This window comes from Carassius auratus, chromosome 32 (assembly GCF_003368295.1).
Source record: "Carassius auratus strain Wakin chromosome 32, ASM336829v1, whole genome shotgun sequence".
Taxonomy (NCBI): Eukaryota; Metazoa; Chordata; class Actinopteri; order Cypriniformes; family Cyprinidae; genus Carassius; species Carassius auratus.
The window spans coordinates 9171821-9192295 of NC_039274.1; the positions used below are offsets into that span (position 1 = coordinate 9171821).

A 20475-nucleotide genomic window follows, 5' to 3' on the forward strand; every position below is an offset into this window, starting at 1 on the left:
CAAAATAACTTTTCTATTTGTATATATTTGAAACCAGAGGATCAGTTTGATTTCCTCTACTTTCCTGTCTGTTATTCTATTATGCATTTTTTATTTTATATATATTCAACTCAAAACTCAATTTGATGACTTTTGATGTACATCATTACGCAGTTGCTGCCATATGTGCAGAGATATATTTCTATTTCTCAGTGGATTCCTCAAAAGAAATTGACAGCGGATGATTCAATCTCTAAATGATGCAATCAGGAGACATTTTCATAAAATTCTCTCCTTATTTGACATTTCAAATGTCTTTCCTTTTCGCTTTGCACATTTTCCTAAGTATTATCTAACAAAAGATTTATCTAAAAAAGACAACCTTTGATGAATAGCATTCATATACAAAGCAAAACAGACACAAATAACCGTGTTAATCAGTCCTAATAATATTATATGATACATGTGGCATGTGAAAAAAGACACCAAGGACTGATTTGAAAAACCGCAATGCTTCCCAAGGATACGAGGATATAACACTGATCAGGGCCTTTGGAGAACATAACCATGTCAATGCACGGTGTCTAAAAAAAGACTATTATTATATATGTGCTTTATGCTACACACCTACATCTCTGTATGTGCAAATGGTTTGTGTGTGTGCTCAGATGTGTATGTGAGAGTGTTATGGTCTTATTATAAGACAAAAAAAAGACACTCTTACTCTTCAGTTCAAGCATATGGCTGTGCAACAGAGAAAAATGAGAATCAACAAAGAGACTGAGAATCAAATCAAATCAAGTGTTTAGTCTAGACCTTGCAGGCAGCCATCTGCAAAAACAAAACCAGAACTCATCATAATGGACTATAAAGCAAGGCTATATTAGGACCATATATATTAATTGTAGTTTAACATACAAAAAAAAAGGAATTAAATACTAAAAGCTCTTTTTCTTAACCTTCCACCGGTTAATCTCCACAGGCTAGAAACCAGACAATAATGAGACATGAGCAAATGATTAAATACTGTACTGGGAAACTCAAAGTTGCAAGGTAACATGTAATGCTATCTAGACAGTATATTCAGCAAACCTAGCTACATTCAACAAAATGAAATCAAACATTATGAGTGAATGAAAAAGATTAATTGGAATGGTTGGGAATGCACATATGATATATATATATAACACACACACACACACACACACACACACACACACACACACACACACATATATATATATAGCTAACACATTTTGAGCAAATCCATAATGCATGTAAATATATTTCCAGTGTTATCAAATGTTATATAACACCATAACAAGGTTGTGTGTCAATTGATACGGTACAGTATACTGTCAATACTTTACATGATTACTGAGCTGCATAGCTAGCAAGAGGTTATATTAAACAAATCACAACTACGGCAAAAAAGGTTTAGATTTCTTACAGATTCTGCAGCTGACCTTTTCAGATAGGGTGAGTGATTTACAGATATTTGGCAGCCTCTGCTATAGTAAGCCCTCTTTTTATCACATGACATGACATACTTTAAACCAATGACCCGGACTTCATTTGATGCAACAGTTCCCTGCCCTCTTCCTCCCTCCCTGTGATGTCCACCTCTTTGATGGGGCCCATGCACAACTCTTTGACCTCGGATGGGCCTCTTGTACACAGAGTCACTGATTGGCTCCTGTCATGTGCAGTCTCTCCTGCTCTATATTGACAAATTGCAAAAGCTACTGTAATATCCACACACTTGGGAAATGGTAAGCAACTGTTGTTACCCTTTGAGATGAACTGGCAATACTGTAACATGTATTAACTCTTTTTGGCTACCTTGTCTCAAACAATTTATAATTTGACATATTTTCAAAATATTGAAATGAGTTGAAAATCTATGGGCATGCCAAATATTTATTCAATAGATTATTTTATTAATTTACTGGACAAAATGATAGTCAAATGTATTAAAATGAATGAATAATGAAAACTTAAATGAAATAATGTCTAGATGAAACATACTTCTATATAAAATTATATAAACTGATTGATAGTGATATTATGATATATCACCATCGCTTATAATTATTTTAATATAATTACATTAAAAGATATGAAAACAGTACTAATGTGAATTAAAAAATAATAATAATAATAAAATGTGTGAAAATGTACCATTACTTATAAACAGTAGAGGTGGCCAACCGATGCTACACCAGGATACACACGGTCAGTCCATGCAGAACTACACAGACTCTATGGATAGTCCTATCATGTCTAATGGGTTTTCACCATTAGGCACGCCAGAAGAACTCTCCTGACAAGACACATAATTGGCAGAGCTGGGCAGCTTAAATTAGTTCAAATGACTCCAACAAGTACTGGTATATCAGTAATGCCTTTCAGTTACAGCACTACAAAACTAACTGGTCATTTTGTAAGTGTTGTGCCGTCATAATTACTTTTAAAGGGATAGTTCACCCCAAAATTGAATTTCTGTCATTAATTACTCACCGTCATGTTTTTCCAAACCTGTAAGACCTTTTCATCTTTGGAACACAAATTAAGATATTTTTGATGAAATCCGAGAGCTTTCTGGCCCTGCATAGACAGCAATGCAACTACCACATTCAAGGCTCAGAAAGATAGTAACGATGAACGACATGAGATTGAGTATTTAATGACAGAATTTTCATTTTTGGGTGAATTATCTGTGGCAAGGGAGGCATGTTTTTTTTGAGTGAGTGGGTTGGACAGAAATAATCAACACTTGTGTCTTGTTTCAGTAATTGGTGTGGAGAGAGTAAATAAAACCAGGAGAAACAGGAGTAGGTGAGAGAGAGAAGGACTCCTGACGAGTGAACATGCCCTGGAAGAAGTAACCCGGAAGTGATTACGATAGCGTGTTTGTGTTGGTGTAGTTGACACCGCTTGGCCTTAAAATATTTAATAAAATATCATCAGCAGTCAAGCCAACCCCTCGTCCTCTTCCTTTCCACACACGAATCCTCTACATTATCCTTTAAGATAGGGCTACATGAGTGACATTTTATAATAATGGTTATTAATTAAGATTTAATGGAATTGAGCAATGCAACACCTAATTAATTCAAATTGAATACCACAGATGCTTTTCGATTTGGTTCTTAAAACATGAATATGTGGATCAGACTGCTTCAAACTCGCTTATTAAGACCAGTTGTTATTACTGTCTGGTACTCATGTGAATTGCCAATGAATCCATATGTGAAACGGACACATCTGTGATCGTTACAGTGTTCAACTTATGCAAAAAACTATACGATTTTGTAGAAAATAAAATACATGATTTGCTTTTATTTAGTTAAAAAAAAAGAATAAATAAATATTTCAAATAAATGCTGTTGAATTTTCTATATATTGAATCATCCTGAAATATGTATCTTGGTTTCAACAAAAATATTTAGTAAAACAACTGTTTCTAGTATTGATTATCATAAATGTTTCCTGAGCAAAATTCAGCTTTGCCATCATAGGAATAATTTGCACTTAAAAAAAAAAAAAAAACATTCAAATAGAAAGCAGTTGTTATAAATTGTAAAAATATTTTACAATATTTCTACTGTATTTTGATAAAAAAATGTCTTTCTCAACTTTCACAAACATAATTTTTTTTTTAAATAAATCTTTCCTACCCAAAATGTTTGAACAGTAGTACATGTATGATTAATTTTAGTAATTTTGAAGGCTTATTTTAAACAACAAAGTTAGTTTCCAATTTGGACTAGCTTGGCACTTGCTCTTTGCAAACAATGTCAAATGTGAATAAAGCATTACAAAAAGGGAATCACACATGACAAAGCTCACGCCAAGATAACTTACCTGGATGGTTCTAGAGGTTCTGTGGGTGCAGGGAGGGGTTCCTGGTCCTTCTCCCAGGTGATACTTGGGGTGGGCAAGCCGTCTACATAGCACTCAAACCGGGCAGTGCCACCTTCTGGCACAACCTGAGGTTCAGGATCCTGAAGAAAACGGGACAAGTCTAAGAAAGACAGAGAGAGAGCAAGAGAAGGAGGCAGAGAGAAAAGGAGAAGAAAGCAACAAGAAATCAAAAAAGGGAATTAGTGAATGCATCACATTAATTTTTCGTGGAATGAGAACAAGCAATGTATCCACATGGTGGGAGCAGAGGAAGGCAAGCAGGGCCCCTGACCTTTACTCTTTGAAAATTCTGTCACTTTGATCTGCTACATCTGCTAGACTCACACTGCTCAGAAGCCCACAGTACACTGAGCAACTCGCACACACACACACACACAAACAAGCGAGAGGATGCTCCGATATTCAACCAAATACCAAATACATAACCAGAGTTAAAACTTTTGTAACAGCTTGTTTCAGTTAGCATTAATTAGACATACATTAATAGAGTTTTAACATTTCTAATGTTTATTTTTTGTATGTTTAAATGAATATTAGTTGCGTGTGTGTTATAAACAAATGTGAATTAACAATAAACAATAGTATATTTATAAATTAACATGAACCTATATTATTAAAAGCTGTAAAAACTGTTTGTTGTTAATTCATGGTACTAAATGCAGTAACTAATGTTATCAAATTCACTTATTGTGAAGTGTTACTATAAACTCAAACTTCCAACCGAACTATCAACACGTATGCTAACAAAATCGTGCAGCATTAAATTTAAACTATATTTTCTACCCGGGTTCATACTGAATTTTAATATATGGTAGCTTTGGTTTTAAATGAGATTAATTAAATCATGAGACAACTAAGCAATAAAAAAAAATTCTGATTTTTTCTTTCATGTTAAGAGTTATAGGGGTGTCCAATAATGACAAAAAATATATATTTCTATATTTTCTGGAATTTTGTCAATAACGATATTTAGATAATATTTTTCTGAGCATGTTATTGTGCTGGTATTTTGGCATGTTTAGGACAGCCATGGACAGTTGACTCCCAAAGATTTTGATGTTCTTCATATTCTGTGCTGTAGTTAGTTTGAAGGAGTAATCTTTTTCAACTCTTATGGGCATTTTTACCTTTATAAGGCCAATTTTTTTCTAACCTAAATGTATGCATCGTCTTTTGTGAGAAATTCTTAAAGTTAATCAAATTCAAATAGTAGGACACTACAGGGTTGTTACCAATCAACTGAAATCAGTAAAATTTGTGTTCGCAATGCAGAGGTGGCACAGAATCTGTCATTTGGCATTTAGATGCATAAACACAGACTGTTTAATCCAGGGCATGAATGCAGTTAACCTCCAGTTACAAATGCATAAACAAGGTTTTGATTTAATCACAAAATGTTGAGTACTATATCTAATCTAACCTAAAAACGGCAGTAGGTGGTGGCAAATCACCACATTAGTGAATCATTAAGTCATTAATTCAACCGATTCAAAAGACTGCAGTGCATTGCTCAGAGACGCAAACAGTTCTGCTGTGGCTTTGCTTGAATCTAAGAACTGTTGCATCTAAAATGTAAGTCACTTAATATTAACTTAATTGTGTATGTCAAATCAATATCAACTTTGCAATCGGTATTTGGAGAAAAGCATCACTCTTCGTGTGATATTGACTAAATCAGTTCATATAAATATAAATGACACATTCATACAAGGGCATATTTGCCACCTTATCTTGAAATTTGTGGTAAATTTAACAGACTAAATCATCCAGAAAAAGCGTGAACTCTAAATGTGCTGGTGCAGTAGACTAACCTGCATCTCATAGTGAATGCAAGGCTGTGTTTTTGCAACATATATAATGTCAAATCGCATATCGTTTAAACAACAAATACAATATTATCGTGGATGATATATTGCATACCTATAACATTTATAATGGACCAATGATATTTCAAGGGATTCTGACTATTGAAACTTCTCTGAAGTTGATTTATGGTCACCCAGAGGAGCAGGCATCAATTTACAGACAGTTCAAATCTAAAAAAGTTCCTAAACAAGCTCACACATGACAAACATCGGCATACATAACAGCTCTGCAGCTGAGACCTGTTAAACATTAACACCAGATATTTTTGACTTGTACTTAGCATGCGGTCTAAAGCAAACACACTCCACAAAAAACATAGGAGATTTACTGGAGCACACACCAGCAGCATGGTTATGTATAGGTGTGAGCATCTGAAATTAGAAAGCTATTCAAAAATAATGAGAAATATTCTGCCACTGAGAGAAAATGCCTTATAAGTCCCTCTGTCTGGTTCATTCCCAAAATTCACTGACAAAGATCTAAGGTAAATATTCAAGAAAAGTCTGCAATATGTTATTTCTATAATCTATAATAATTATGGGATTCCCACCACCATGGGAAGTAACTGTTTCCCCATCACAAAGAAAAAAAAATCACCTTGTTTAAAATTATATAAAATAAGTTCTACTTTTTCTGGCCTTTACGGCAAATAACAATGACATGTTATTGTTGTATTCTTATATTTGATTCCTAATCTTCATGTTTGACTAACATGACATGATCTCTCTTACATTAACTCTGCAATGTCCATCAGTGTCTATGGCAGAGATGGCAGGCGTCATTATTACCTACATAAAAGTAATAAAGCAAAACTGAATGAACAGAAATAATGAAGGAAGACAAGTCATGGCCAATGAAATAGATAATGACTAAAGGAAATGGTCTTTATCATCTAGTGGGCTGCCTTAAACACAAAGAGAAAGAAAGAAAAAAAGAGATAAAGGAGCTGATCTCTTTTTGCCTCCTCAAGCTCTTCAAAATGCACAATCAAGTCCTTGTGCTAACCAGGTGAGAACGACACTCAGATCTCTCTGGCAGAGAGAGAGGGACATAGATGAGCATCAGATGTAGATCTTCATCAGATAAGCATACACAGTAATAAGAATGTGATGCACACAACCAAAAACCTGAAAGTTGGCTGGCCTCTGAAGTTTGAAAGAATCTGGTCCTGTGATCAATCTTAGTCCCACAGCTGCTCTGTGTTGGACGTAAATCAGAGTAGAAGGTGTTTATACTCACTGGCGAGATGCAGGGTGAGAGCCCGGCTGGTCAGCGCTCCCGTCGAGCTGGTACTTAGGCAACTGTAGCCGCCCTCCACACCCGCTGGAGCCTGGCCATCCGTGGAAGAGGGCAAGATGAGTAGAGACCCGTTGATCAAAGGCCGGATGGTCTGGCTTTCTGAGAGAAGCACCCCATCCCGCAGCCAGGTCACGTTGAGGGGGGGCTCACTGGCCCCCAGGTGGCATTCCAGCAGCAGAGGGTGATCAGGCTCCAGAACCACATGGACAGGACCAGCACCACAGCTCAGCTCCACGGATACGGGCTTCTCTAATTAATTAGGGAGAGGACGAGAGAGAGAAAGAACTGATGTCACAACTTCTGATGAACAAAAGAAAGCATGAAAGAAAGATTCCCAAAAGAAAATGGTCAGCAAAAAGGGTTAATAACAGTGAACTGATCCAATTCACAATGCGCATTTGAATTCAATTCACCCTTAATGTATCTTGGGTAATAAAAGAAAAAGAAAAACAAACTACTTCAGAAAGTAACCTGCGACACGTTACCTGCATGAACATACAGGCTACTTGGAATACAACACACAGTACAGTGCAAACAGTGTGTAACAACATAAGTGACCAGATATGAAAACCAGAACCAGAATACTGCTATAAAAACTACAAGTGTAAAAATACATCTGAATCGAATTGTTCAAAAAAAGTGTTCAGTGTAGCTTAATTTATAACTTAATGTAATGCAATACAATATACTATGTTTTGAATTGGCTGATTGGCATCTGGCTTGAAATGACAAAAGAAGCTGATTATTTATTTCTGAAACAAGCATTATACATTGTAAAGATAATATTATAATTTTTCACAAACTATTTCTGTTTTTTATACATGAACATGCAGAGCTGGCTGCATATTTTAGAAAGAACATAAGACAGACCATCATTCTTCAACGCAGCATGTGTGACTCAATATTTTATTGACAAATGACATTTACTTTTTACCAAACAAAGAAAACAGATCTTGTAGCAGCATACAGTAATCTGGAAAACACCATTAACTTTACACTCAAAGTAACCTGCAGAATGAATGGAATTATTCACGTTGTCAGTCATGTCAAGCATGAGGCAATACTTTTCTAACGACTATGCTAATCAGCCAGCCATAACACTATTGCAGCACTCTGTACACTTACACATACACACACAGCGCAAGACCACACGTTGAGCACACATTAGTCCTCTACATTTTCGTGCTGCAGTAAGCTCCCAATTAATTACGCTAATGGGAAATGGAATTATTTCCTAGATTAAAGTGGAAGCTGACCCTCCGTCATCCCTGGATGTGTGTGTGTGTGTAAAGAAGAGGCAAGCTAGCAACCAAGAGCAGCTCACACAGCTAGCACACAAAAAGAGGAAGGTAAAACACAATAACACTTGTTGGATGTGCACAGACCAATATATGAGAGAGTTACTTCTGAGGCAAAAAGACACAGACTGACAGAGAGAGACTCGTAGTAGGTTCAGCACAACTAGAGCTGCAGGGTCCCTGAGTGCAATCGCCTCTGTTTATAGGTGAACATAAGGCCACTAAGCTCCTTACTCCAAAAAGGCCAGCACAATTCCAAATGAGATCTTAATAATAAGTGAGAGAACAAATGTGTGTGTCTGCGTATAGAAAAAACAAAACAAAAATAACTCTGCCCTGCATCAAAGGCATTAGAGATCTGTGGGCCATAATAACTGAAACACTGGCCTACTTTCACCAGCCATTAACAGTTAGAGAACGCAAGATTGCTTCAATAGACAGTCACCCCAGCTCACCTTCACTGCACTTCTCAGTCCTCTTGCTGTCTTCCTTCTATTCACTTTCCAATTGAATCTGATTAAGGCCATTTATGGTAATTTCTCTGCCAATTTGTTTTGGCTAAGTCTCCCAAGTTCTCGGAGATCCTTGATGACTTTACATTATTTACCTCCCAACCACTTCTTTCTCACACACAGAGTTTGGCACAGACAACATACAAAAAGAACAATTCCTTTGAAAACACATAAAAATTAAATGCTGTCCATTTTTTTTAAAATGCTGCTCTTTCTCTTGTGTGCAAATAAATGCACACCAGCTTCCTGAGACCATGCTGAGTTTGTGAAATGGCGATGATTGTGGGGTTGTTTCTCACCCCGATGGACCTCTGCTGCTGTGGACTCCTTCTGAGATCAATCCAGTGGGGAATCTTGTGGCATGGAAGAGATCCAACCAAATCATCACTGTTACTCTGCCTTTATAAATGAAGAGAGTGCTAAACACAGGACACACTGTATTTTCCACTGAGACTAGTTATCTAGTAGCCCAAAGCATCTGCCAAAGCAAAGTACCAAAACCATAAAACACTGCACTGAAAATAGGTCATATGATACATTTTTGGATGCTAGATTCTTTACGGTTGTATCAACTAGTTTCACTATAAATGTCATGCTGGTCGTGAGCTGGTTCTAAGCTGGTCTTTAGCTGCTCAGAACCAGCAAATGACCAGCTTAAACCAGCTCATGACCAGGCTAGCCATAACCAGCAGTCATGCTTCAAAACATAAGATAATTCAATTTTAGTCTCATGTGCCTCAGAATCTTCAAGGTGCATTTTGGCAAAGCTCAGTCATGACTGACTGCATGTGGCCTTTTTTAAGGACTGGCCTTTCTCTAGGCATTTATAATGCCTTTGCAATTTTTTTGTATCCATCTCCTGACTTTGCCTGTTCACAACTTTATCCCCAAGATCTTCTGACAGTGCCCTGCCACCTATGGTTGATTTGACTGCTTCAGTTGCACTACTATGGGCTGGAATTCTCCAGGAAAGCTCTTTTCATGCGGAGCTAAACAAAATGCCCACAGCTGATCACAATTCAAAATCATATGGCATTTGCTGTGTACGAAAAATCTAAAATGCTGCCTTTGGAGGATGCATTCCAATGTAGGCACATCTGTCTCATGAGATACCTTCATCTGATCAATTTTTCAAAGTAGCATAGATGTATCCTTCGCTGCCTCTGATATCCCACAATCCTGTGCGTTCCATTCTGTGATGGTTGAGCTAAAAATAAGATGGCGTCTGAAAGTTGCGTTTGGTGGTGAGTTTGTTTGTAAATGTTTATTTCTGACTAACTTTTTGCACTTTTTGAATTCGTTCGAGCGAGAAATCAGTATTATAGTTATTAAATATTAGAATTTTGGTGATATTTAGTTATCACTTAAATTCATTATATTTTGTTGTAGATCATTAAACTATTATGCTGCTTTAGAAGCCTGTCCAAAATCAGTTTCTTCCTGATATAGGGCAGCGGGGCAGCAAGTAAGCTTTTTTTTTTTTACATAGAACCGTTACTTCAGTTTAACTTAAACCTGACAATGCATCTGTAATCTGGCTTGTTAAAAATAACATGTAAAACAGAGGTTGGCTAATGTATGTTTAAGTTGAAGGTTTCGCATTCTGGCTTTCCAATACATTACAACAACAGCGATGAAAAAAGAAAAACAAAAAACATAAAAACATGTACATTGATAGCACACATTGCTATCTGTATTTAAACTAAACTAATTCCAAGTCTTGCAAGTTTCAACATTCAAGAGCCAGAAGACACAAATGAGAACTCAAGCATGCAGTGAAAAGATTTGTGTGTATTCATAAGCGCCAAACCGCATCTCAGAGAGCATGCAAATATTGACTTCTCTTTTGAGTTCACACAAACATCGTCAACATGCACATCTTGGGGAGTTTCCTAGGAGAATGTACAGTACAGTGTAAATTATGGATCAATGCATTGACTTAAAAAAATGTTTATGTTAATCAACCAACAAGAAACCAGAAAATCACTCACTGCTCTTGACTGAATAACTCTTGTAACTTGAATAAGAATTCATCTTTAATTTATACAGTCAAAATTGCAATGTTATTTCACATTTTATTACTTTATTCAATTTATGTACCTAATTTATTTAGTTATACCTACATTAAAAAAAACTTATAAGCTCTGTTTATTTTATATGTATCTTTGCATGGTTTTTTCCCTAAACACTGCACATACCAAACCGTACTGAAAAGGTGATTTTAATACCGTGATACAAACCGAGCCATGAGTAATTACAACCGTTAAACCCCTTGTAAACACTAAAGCAGGCTTCAGTTCACACTCAAATGGAGCAATTCTGGTTGGCATTCCTGCCAGCTATTGGCTGAGAACTAAGCACTGCATGAGGTGGATGAAGGTGGAGCAGTGTATGAACATGCGTTTGTGCCATCTGGATGTGTGACATATGCACTGCACAACCGCTAATAAAGGCTGGGAGGACAGCGACAGATGGTCTGATTGATAGCCCAATGCAACAAACCATTTAAATTCAGATGGCAACATGTCTGTGTGGGTTAATTTGTGTGCGTATCCTGGGTCCAGTGCCAGCTTATACTCAGCAGCATGGCACAATCACTTACAGAGAATACATGAAAACATGATCGCAGAAACAGCATAAATCAAACGTGTCACATCCAATTTTAGAGTTATATAAGATAGAGATAAAAACATGAATCAATGACACAGAAACCATTCACAGATTAGTTTGTTTCTCACTTGGTGTAACTGCCCTGAACTAATACTTTAAATATTCCAGGATTCAATATATTTTGGTTTCACAATTAAAAACTTCACCTTGTGGATTCTCACTGAGAATAAAATGCAAAACCATAGAATAAGAGAGACCCGTAAGTGCCTGGTTGCATGACTTCACAATTGTCACAATATTTTTTTTGTAGTCTACTTTGGGGAAGTTATGATCATGTACTGTAATATTATCAGGTTGTTTGGGTTTATTTCTCTTTACTTTGGAGACAAAATTGTAACTAAATAATTGTTTTCCCCTCAAAAAATGCATTTGTTTTAAACATCATAATAACATAAGAAGTGCCTTCATTAAAAAAAGGTTAAAAGCTTAGGCCCCATCCACACAGAGATTCGTTTCACTGTTATAGGCATAAATATTGTATCGTATAGACATTTTGTCCACACGGATCTGGCATTTTGGGAGAGTGAAACCGATATTTTTTGAAAACAGGTCCCAGTGTGGAAAAATCTGCAAATGCCGCCCTTTGTGTGGACAGCGGATCCATATATTTTCTGAACATTGATATCATCAGCCCACGTCTCGCCCCTAGTCAGACACCACGTCACTTAACAGAAACAAAAACATGAACAAACACTGAACGATTGTCTTTTTATTAACTAACATTAACACAGATTAATACATGTATTGTTACATGTTTGTTTGTATACCACACGCAAAGTTTAGTCCAAGTCTTCTTCTCCATTTTCAGTGCATCTCTGTGGCAGAATTACAGCGCCACAAACTGGTCTGGCAGGTATACTACATCATTTTGTGGTTTCGTGTAGACGCAGATATTTCTTGATATGAGAAAAAAAAAAAAAAAGCTCTGGCTTCGTGTGGATAAAGACTTAGTGTGTAAATGTAAAAAAATATATATATTATTGAAATAAAAACCAATCATGATTTATTTTGTTACTTTGTGTGTTTACGATGCATTAATTTTGTTTTACAAAACAAAATCTAAACATAACAACCACAAACAAATCAGAAATGCAGAAGAATGTGCTGCTTGATATTTGGTTGTTTTTGGCATCAATAAGGGAGTTGTTCAATCAATGCAAATATCTTGTTTCTCCACATGCACTATTCTCCACATTTACCACTTACATGCCATTTCCAATATTTCAACATTTGGATTGGAGTGTAAATCCATATTTGTGAGTCTTGCTTCTTTGCAACACCTGGTCATATATTTTGTCCTTTTTGTCCTTTTTGTTAATGTTAACACTAGATGAGGATTTGATGCAGAAACCCGCCTTTAAAAATGTATGTCCAGAATGAGTGAAACGTTACATGTTATAAAATTAATAGAAATATTAGGATATTTACTTCCACATGCACAACATGCAGACGAGAAGTTAATGTGACTAATTTATAATAATAAAGGGAAAAAATAACTGAAGAAGAGATTATTGCATATTTGTTTGCACACTGATTTAATATCCTGGAAAAAAAAAACATACAATGTATTTAATTATTACTATTATACTTTTTATACGATGAAAAGATTTTTGGACACCACTGACTTCCATTTGTATGGACAGTAACAGGTGAAACATTAAAACCATCTTTTGTGTTCTACAGCATAAGTCAAACAATAATGACATGAGAGCGATTGAAGATATGTTAGTCCAGGCCTAAGCCAGGCCTAATGACAATCAACATCCATGTGTCATGCTGGTAAAATTCCTGAACTATACAGTGTGGAAGAATAAAAGCGGACGCTTACTGCAGTGTATGGGAGTTGAGTGGGAGGACTGCAAACTCTCCATCTTTGAGGATATGACAAGAGAGAGTGCAGTGATGAGGAAACATTTTAGAGCAGCATGGAAGTTACCATGGGATCACGAGGTCAGCTCATCCAACTTCGTATCTCTCTCTGGCACAAACAGGAGGCATCAAAAAGGTGTTTTTGTTCCTCAGTCAAGGTATTTCATTTAAAATGTGACAGATGTGACATTTCATTGGGATGTGAGAATAAATACTGCAGTAAATAGAAAGATGAGCAAACAATATTCGAACAAAATAATAGCACACCGTTGGTAGTGGCAGGATCACATTGTTTATCCTTTTGATCTTTCAAAAAAAAATCTCATTGTTTTTCTCCAATGCATGTTCACATCAATTATTGGCACCCATAGAAATCCTTATGAGTAAAATATATCTGAAGTATTTTCCCATTCATATTTAAATTGTTTTAGCACACCAGGGTGACTTATAAATATGAGGAACACAAAGGCCAAATTCCCATAATCATCGATCACAAGGAGTAAAACCAGAGAATACAGTTCTGATGGGCAGAACAAGATTGTTAAGCTTCACAAAATAGAAACTGGCTGTAAGAAAAGAGAAAATCCCCATTTCCACCATTAGAGCAATAATTAAGAATTACCAACCAAATAAAGATGTAAAAAATCCGCCTGGAAAAGGACATGTGTCTATATTGTCCTAATGTACGGTGAGGAGGAGAGTTTGAGTGGCTAAAGACTTTCCAAGGATCACAGCTGGAGAATTGCAGAGATAAGGTGAGATCTGGGGTAATAAATCTTAAAAAAAAAAGAATTTTGTACAGGAGGGTTTTCAAGAAAAATTCTCCTAGCTCGTCCAAAAACAAACTCCAGCATATTCAGTTGTCAGACACGACTGGAACTTCAAATGGCACTGCCTTCTATGCTCAGATGAAACAAAAAAATAACTTTTTGAGCAGTAGACCCACCAGATGGGTTTAGTACAAACAGCGATAAAAAGTACCCCATGTCCAGGGTTAAACATACTGTTGGATTGAGCAAAAAAAAACATCTGCAAAGTTGCAGCACTGGAAGGTTCAACGCAAACTGAGATATCGTCTTTAAAATTCTGGCAGTTTAATGTCTACAAAAACGGCTGGTAAGGGACTACAACAAGCTTCTTCCCAGGTCCATTACATCACAAATCCAGATAAATCCCGCCCCCGGAAACACGCAATAAAGGGGGCGAGGCCATGCTGTGCTGCTTTAGTTTAGAGAAGAGGACGAGAAAACTAACATCAAAATAATGTTTTCGTCCCAGTCCTCTTACCTGAACTCTATAGAAAAAAAAAATGGAATGAACTGAAGAGAAGAAGCACCAACATGGAGCTGTGAATCTGAAGGATCTGGAGAGATTCTGCATGAAGAAGAGCATACTCAAAAAACTCTTCAGGCATGGGAAAAAACTCAAGAGCTGTTATCTTGGGAAAAGGACATTGCAATAATTGGGTGCCAATAAAATTGGCCAACATCAATTAGAGAAAGCATTTATTTCACAATGAGATTTACCACCCATTTTCAATTGTGTTACTTCAATAATTGGCTAGAATTTTTTGAACGAAAGATCAAAAGAATAAACAATGCAGATTTACCAAGGGTGCCAATAATAGTGGAGGGCACTGTATTAGTACATTTGAAAACTTCAGATGCAAAAAAAAAAAAAAAAAGAAGATTTTTAAGATTTTTTAATCAGGCTCATATATTTAGGTTCAGTACGTTCACTGTAATGGCAAAGAAAGGGTTATTAGTCAGTGATTGAGTGCTTTATTTTCAAAAATGTCTAATGTTATTTTAAAAAGGAGCATGATAAAAATGTATTTAGTCTAGTCATCTCATATGGATTAAGAGGCTTTTGCATCTGAAGGCTTCATTTATTCACTGACATCTCTATACTATTAGGAGTGGTCTATCAAAAGAACCCGTCACAAACTGAAACTGTATTCATGTCCAAGCAGAAGCTCAAGGATTTCGTATTTTGATGTCCTTACCAAACCAAGTTGGCATACAGGTTCTATGGCTAATGAAAAAAACTAGAACAATGCAACAATTACATCACTCCTAGCATATCTCATTGTGTTGATGATAAGGACTTTTAAATTAAGGCTTGTTGAGCGTGTCTTTATGAGCAGAATGAGCTGATGGTATTCAAGAGATCACAGCTTCCCAAGTTGACAGCCAATTCTCACAGCCTAACAGTGTGTTAAATAGGGCTTTAAGAGCAGTGGTGCAAGAGTACTGTCTCATTCAGTGCTCAATGCATGTCTCAAGGATTAAATATCTTGGAAAATTTTCATGGATGAAAAAGTAAACTTTTCTCTTTCTGGCTGTGGCTGTTCTGGCATCCATGGCCAAAAAAAAAAAAAAAGTTCCTTTGGAATGGACACGTTATATCCTCAGACCATGAACGAAGAATGACTCACTTGCTAAACTTTGCACATCCTGCAGCTGTGCCACTGCCATGTGAACCATTACAACTGGACTCAAAATGCAGTGCACCATAAATGATGTCCATATCCACCACCCATACAGATTTACACAACCATTTTTAATACATTTATAATTAAGTAAGGATGCATTAAGTTGATGTGAGAAGTGACAGTAAATAAATTTAAATGTATAGATTTATATTTCAAACAAAAGCTGTTCATTTGAACTTTCTATCCATCACAGAATCCTAATAAAAAAAAATGCATCAAAGTTTCCACAAAACATCAATAGGAATAAATTGTTTTTAAATGTGAGTACAAGAAAAGTTTCTTGAGCACTAAATCTCCATTAGAATGATTTCTGAAGTGATGGCTGCTGAAAAAAATATCTAACATTTAAAAAATATGAATTAGACACTTTAGACTGGCCAAAATAAACTTTTAAAGAGCAAGGAAATGCCCTTAGTCTATCAGAAGAACTGTTCCACATCTATACTCAATGGCAGAAGCGTTTCCATTGTCACAGGTGCTATCAGTGTGATAAGAGGTAACATTCACGGCAGTTACGGAAACTTCAGCTCCACCTCTTTATCTGTAAACCACAGATACATAAGCAGTGCTAGTATATGTATTGATGTTATCTGTCTCTGCACATAAAATTCTGTGAATTCTGCTTAAGGAAACTCAGTGCAGCTAGATCAAAAGCAGAGGAGCAGAGGATGAGACAGGTACAACTTATGGGATATGCTGTAACTAAAAGAATAAGAAACCTGACAACTCTGTCTTACCGAAATGTTTGCTCAAGAGATGTTGCAACAGATCCACTAAGAACTTATGAGAAAAAGCACAACCATATGGAAATGTATCCATTTGGCATATGTTATCCACATGACTTAAACTTAAGTTTACACAGTTTATCTGTTCATACCAAACATTTCTTGGGAATCGAACCCTAGACCCTGGCATTACTACCGGCATGTTAATATATATATATATATATATATATATATATATATATATATATATATATATATATATATATATATATATATATATATATATATGTATATATATATATATATATATATGTATATATATGTATATATATATATTTTTTTTTTAAGATAAATTAGACTAATTTAACCAAGTGGCATCTACGAACTCATCTACAAACAATCTTTTCTTATTTCTGTAATAAATGATAACTAAGTGCTGCCAAGGTCATTTTGTGGAGTCAGTCCCCCTCACAGTTCATGCAAGTGTAGCATCACCGAGGTATAGTCTATATATAAACTAGAAACATGATAAACTAACCAGAAAAGGACGAAAAAAATTGCATTTCAAACACATTCAAATTCACAAATACTTTAAAACCTACAACGAAACAAATACATTAAAATGCATTTCTTGTCTTTTTTTATCTATTTTTTTATTATTTAAGGATGAACTTGAGGTTTTCTTAAAATGTACCTTTATTTTAAAAAATGCCACTTGGTTTGATAATTGGTCATATGAAGGTATATAATGGAAATTACATTAAGAGATTTTAAGTGTCACTTAAGTGTCCAAATACTTTTATGGCCACTCCATCCACCTTATGTTTTACATAAGAGTGGGTGCAGCCATTTGTAACTTGTGCGAGGCTTCTGCTCTCATTCGCTTCCAGCTGTTTTACCTGTTCAAAAACAGACGGTTTTGCTGCTTAAAATTGCAAAATGGTATTTGTTATTATTTAGTTTTAATTTATTATCCTAATCATAAACACACTGGTTTGTAGTGCTTACTGAGCTTGTTATTCCTCTAGTTACTTTCCTAAATGAATCGGAAATCTCACATTCACAGAAAATTGTTTACTTACGCATTGCAAAAGAAAGTGGACAGTGTACAGAATTAATGTGTACTTTCTTTTTTATTTGCATTTCTTGCAAATGCTTTGGCAATATATTTTTAAATCAATAAAGCACTTTTGAAGTGATTTGAAAAGTCTTCTGTATGCTCCCTCCTGCATATCCTAGAAATGAAAGGTGAAATGAACACTATAATCGTGGGGTCCCCAGAAAGCCCATTCTTGGCACAGGTCTGGTTGAAGACCACATTTATTCCTGCAAAACAATCAGTACTACAGTCTTGAAGCATTTACCTTTTCTCCTTTTTAATAGTTTGCCATTTTATTTTGTCAAGGCAATTATCACCGTCTTTCGTAAACAAATTTTTAAAGAAGAAATTCAGGAAAAATAAAGGAACTAAAGACAAACAGCCATTTGCCAAGCTAAAAAAAAATTAAATTAAATAATGTACTGAAACGCAAACACCTGGTGAACTGGCAAGGTTATAAACCTTTTATGAATCTGCTCTTGTTAATTATCTTCACAGCCTCTTTGTGAGTAGAGAATTTTATAACAGTCAGTATCTGACATGTTTATACTTCTGCTTTGATGAAAGAAAAAAAACAAACAAAAAAAACAAAAACAAATGTGGGAGCCTGTGTCCACAATCTGAATTGCCTTTAGTGATAAATAGCTCCCCTTCCTAAGCCATGCCTCCCAACCCCACTATGATATGAGCCCTCATGTGTGGTCATGTGACCAGATGGACAGCAGCACGGAATGGAAGGAATGCGATCGTATGACTGTTTAACAAACCAGCGTCATGAGGAAGGCAAGGCAAGGCAAGTTAAGTTTATTGATATTGCACATTTCATACACAATGGTAATTCAAAGTGCTTTACATAAAATAAAGTAAAATAATCATTAAAAAAATAATATCACAAAAATAAAACAAGAAATAAATTAGCTTTCCATTGATATATGGTTTGATAGGATAGGACAATATTTGTCCGGGATGCAACTATTTGAATATCTGGAACTTGAGGGTGCAAAAAAATCTAAATACCAAGAAAATCTACTTTAAAGTTATCCAAATGAAGTTCTTAGCAATGCATATTACTAATCAAAAATTATGTTTTGATATATTTATGGTAGGAAATTTACAAAACATCTTCATGGAACATGATCTTTACTTAATATCTTAATGAGTTTTGGCATTAAAAAAATATCGATCATTTTGACACATACAAAGTTTTTTTTGGCTATTGATAAAAATATACCCAAGTGACAAAGACTGGTTTTGTGGTCCAGGGTCACAACTGATATAATACAAAACATAAAACCTATTTGTACATCAAATTGATCATGACTTCCCTTCAATAGCTACAAACACTAAAGTTCACAGACTGGAAAAACATACAGTGAATCGCTTTAAATTACAATACACATGGCCTTGAAGTTAATTTATGTTTTTGTGTAAAGTTACGCAACAGACACTGACACTGTTATATAACAGATTCCTCTTCAAACCTCCATTACATTCAACAAATAGATTTTTATAAGGATACAAAAGGGATGAGAATCGATACTTGCTGATTTAAGAAAGACCAGACAAAGACTGCTCAGTCTGGTTAGTGTAATAGTAGTCAAACTTTAAAGATCTGCAATGCCACCAAGACTCAAGTGGGTCTCTTAGGTTTTGCACACATATTAATATATTTCTTAATACACCATTTTTAATGAGCTTTTTGTGAATTTATTTACTGCTGTAGAATGCATCACAGCAAACATTACAATGCTCAGACAGTCACTGATGATTTGTGTGTACATGAAAAATAAAACTGAAACTTGGTGAGTTGCTGAAAAAAGCACTGTAGATCAGGGTCAGTTCTAGAACCTTTTTTGGGGCACTTCAGCACCCACGTCTGTCAACTAAGGCCCACTAAAACAATAATATGAATGATCAGGCCCAGTGCATTCAGGTAATTAAACCATTCAAAATATTGGATGTGTGTCAACATAACGGATTCACGCATTACGTCTTAAAGCCTCACATGCCTTCTGTTTTCTATTTTAATAATGTTAAACAACAAAAAAGGCAGCATCTCTCACTGCTATTAATTAAACATAACTTCTGTAGCTTAAACAGATTTCTTCCTGCATATATTTGCTTCATAATAGTTTTCAAAACACTGAGAAGAACTGTTTATTTAATTTGTTGCATTCATTTGTGCTATTGCTTTTAATTTGTTTATTTGTTCTTATTTTATTATTGAATGTTTACTTGTCTTTAATATTTGAACTTTAAATCATTTAGCCTAGTATTAATAGTTTCTGTGACTGTAAATTGGAATTGTCAAATTTATGTGTCTAAAATGTTGGTATAGGAAGCACACAAATAGGTCAAAACAACAAAAAACTAAAACAATTTATTTATTTAGGTTGGGCCTGTGAATGTTTTGGCAGTGCAAGTAAACATCTGAAAAAATGTATATATAAAGCACCGAAATGAAAATTCTGGATGAACTTGGCCAAAAAATATTTCAATATTGTTGGTAAGTAATATAATTTTGTAAGACTTCTTAAATTTAACTCAATTTAAATCATACTTAATAAAAAATAAAAAAAACCGAGCAAATTTATTAAATATCCATATATTATTTATTCAGTTCTATGCAACAGAATCAGATATCTTTTTTTAATTAATCATCCAAATAATGTATAGTCGTACGAAGCTATTATTATCAGAGCATGCAAGCAGAGCATTGCGTGGAGCAGATCAGTGA

At 35.3% G+C, this 20475-nt stretch overlaps 1 protein-coding gene across 1 annotated transcript in view; it reads right to left on the reverse strand.

Annotated features, from left to right (window-relative positions):
- LOC113051545 (immunoglobulin superfamily DCC subclass member 4-like) overlaps positions 1-20475 on the reverse strand; it is a 60728-nt gene that overhangs the window by 31937 nt on the left and 8316 nt on the right. Inside the window, exons 2-3 of the mRNA XM_026215394.1 lie at positions 7012-7320; positions 3847-4006 (exon numbers count right to left, since the gene is read on the reverse strand). Of these exons, the coding sequence (XP_026071179.1) occupies positions 3847-4006; positions 7012-7320 (469 nt within the window). The remainder of the gene's footprint in view (positions 1-3846; positions 4007-7011; positions 7321-20475) is intronic.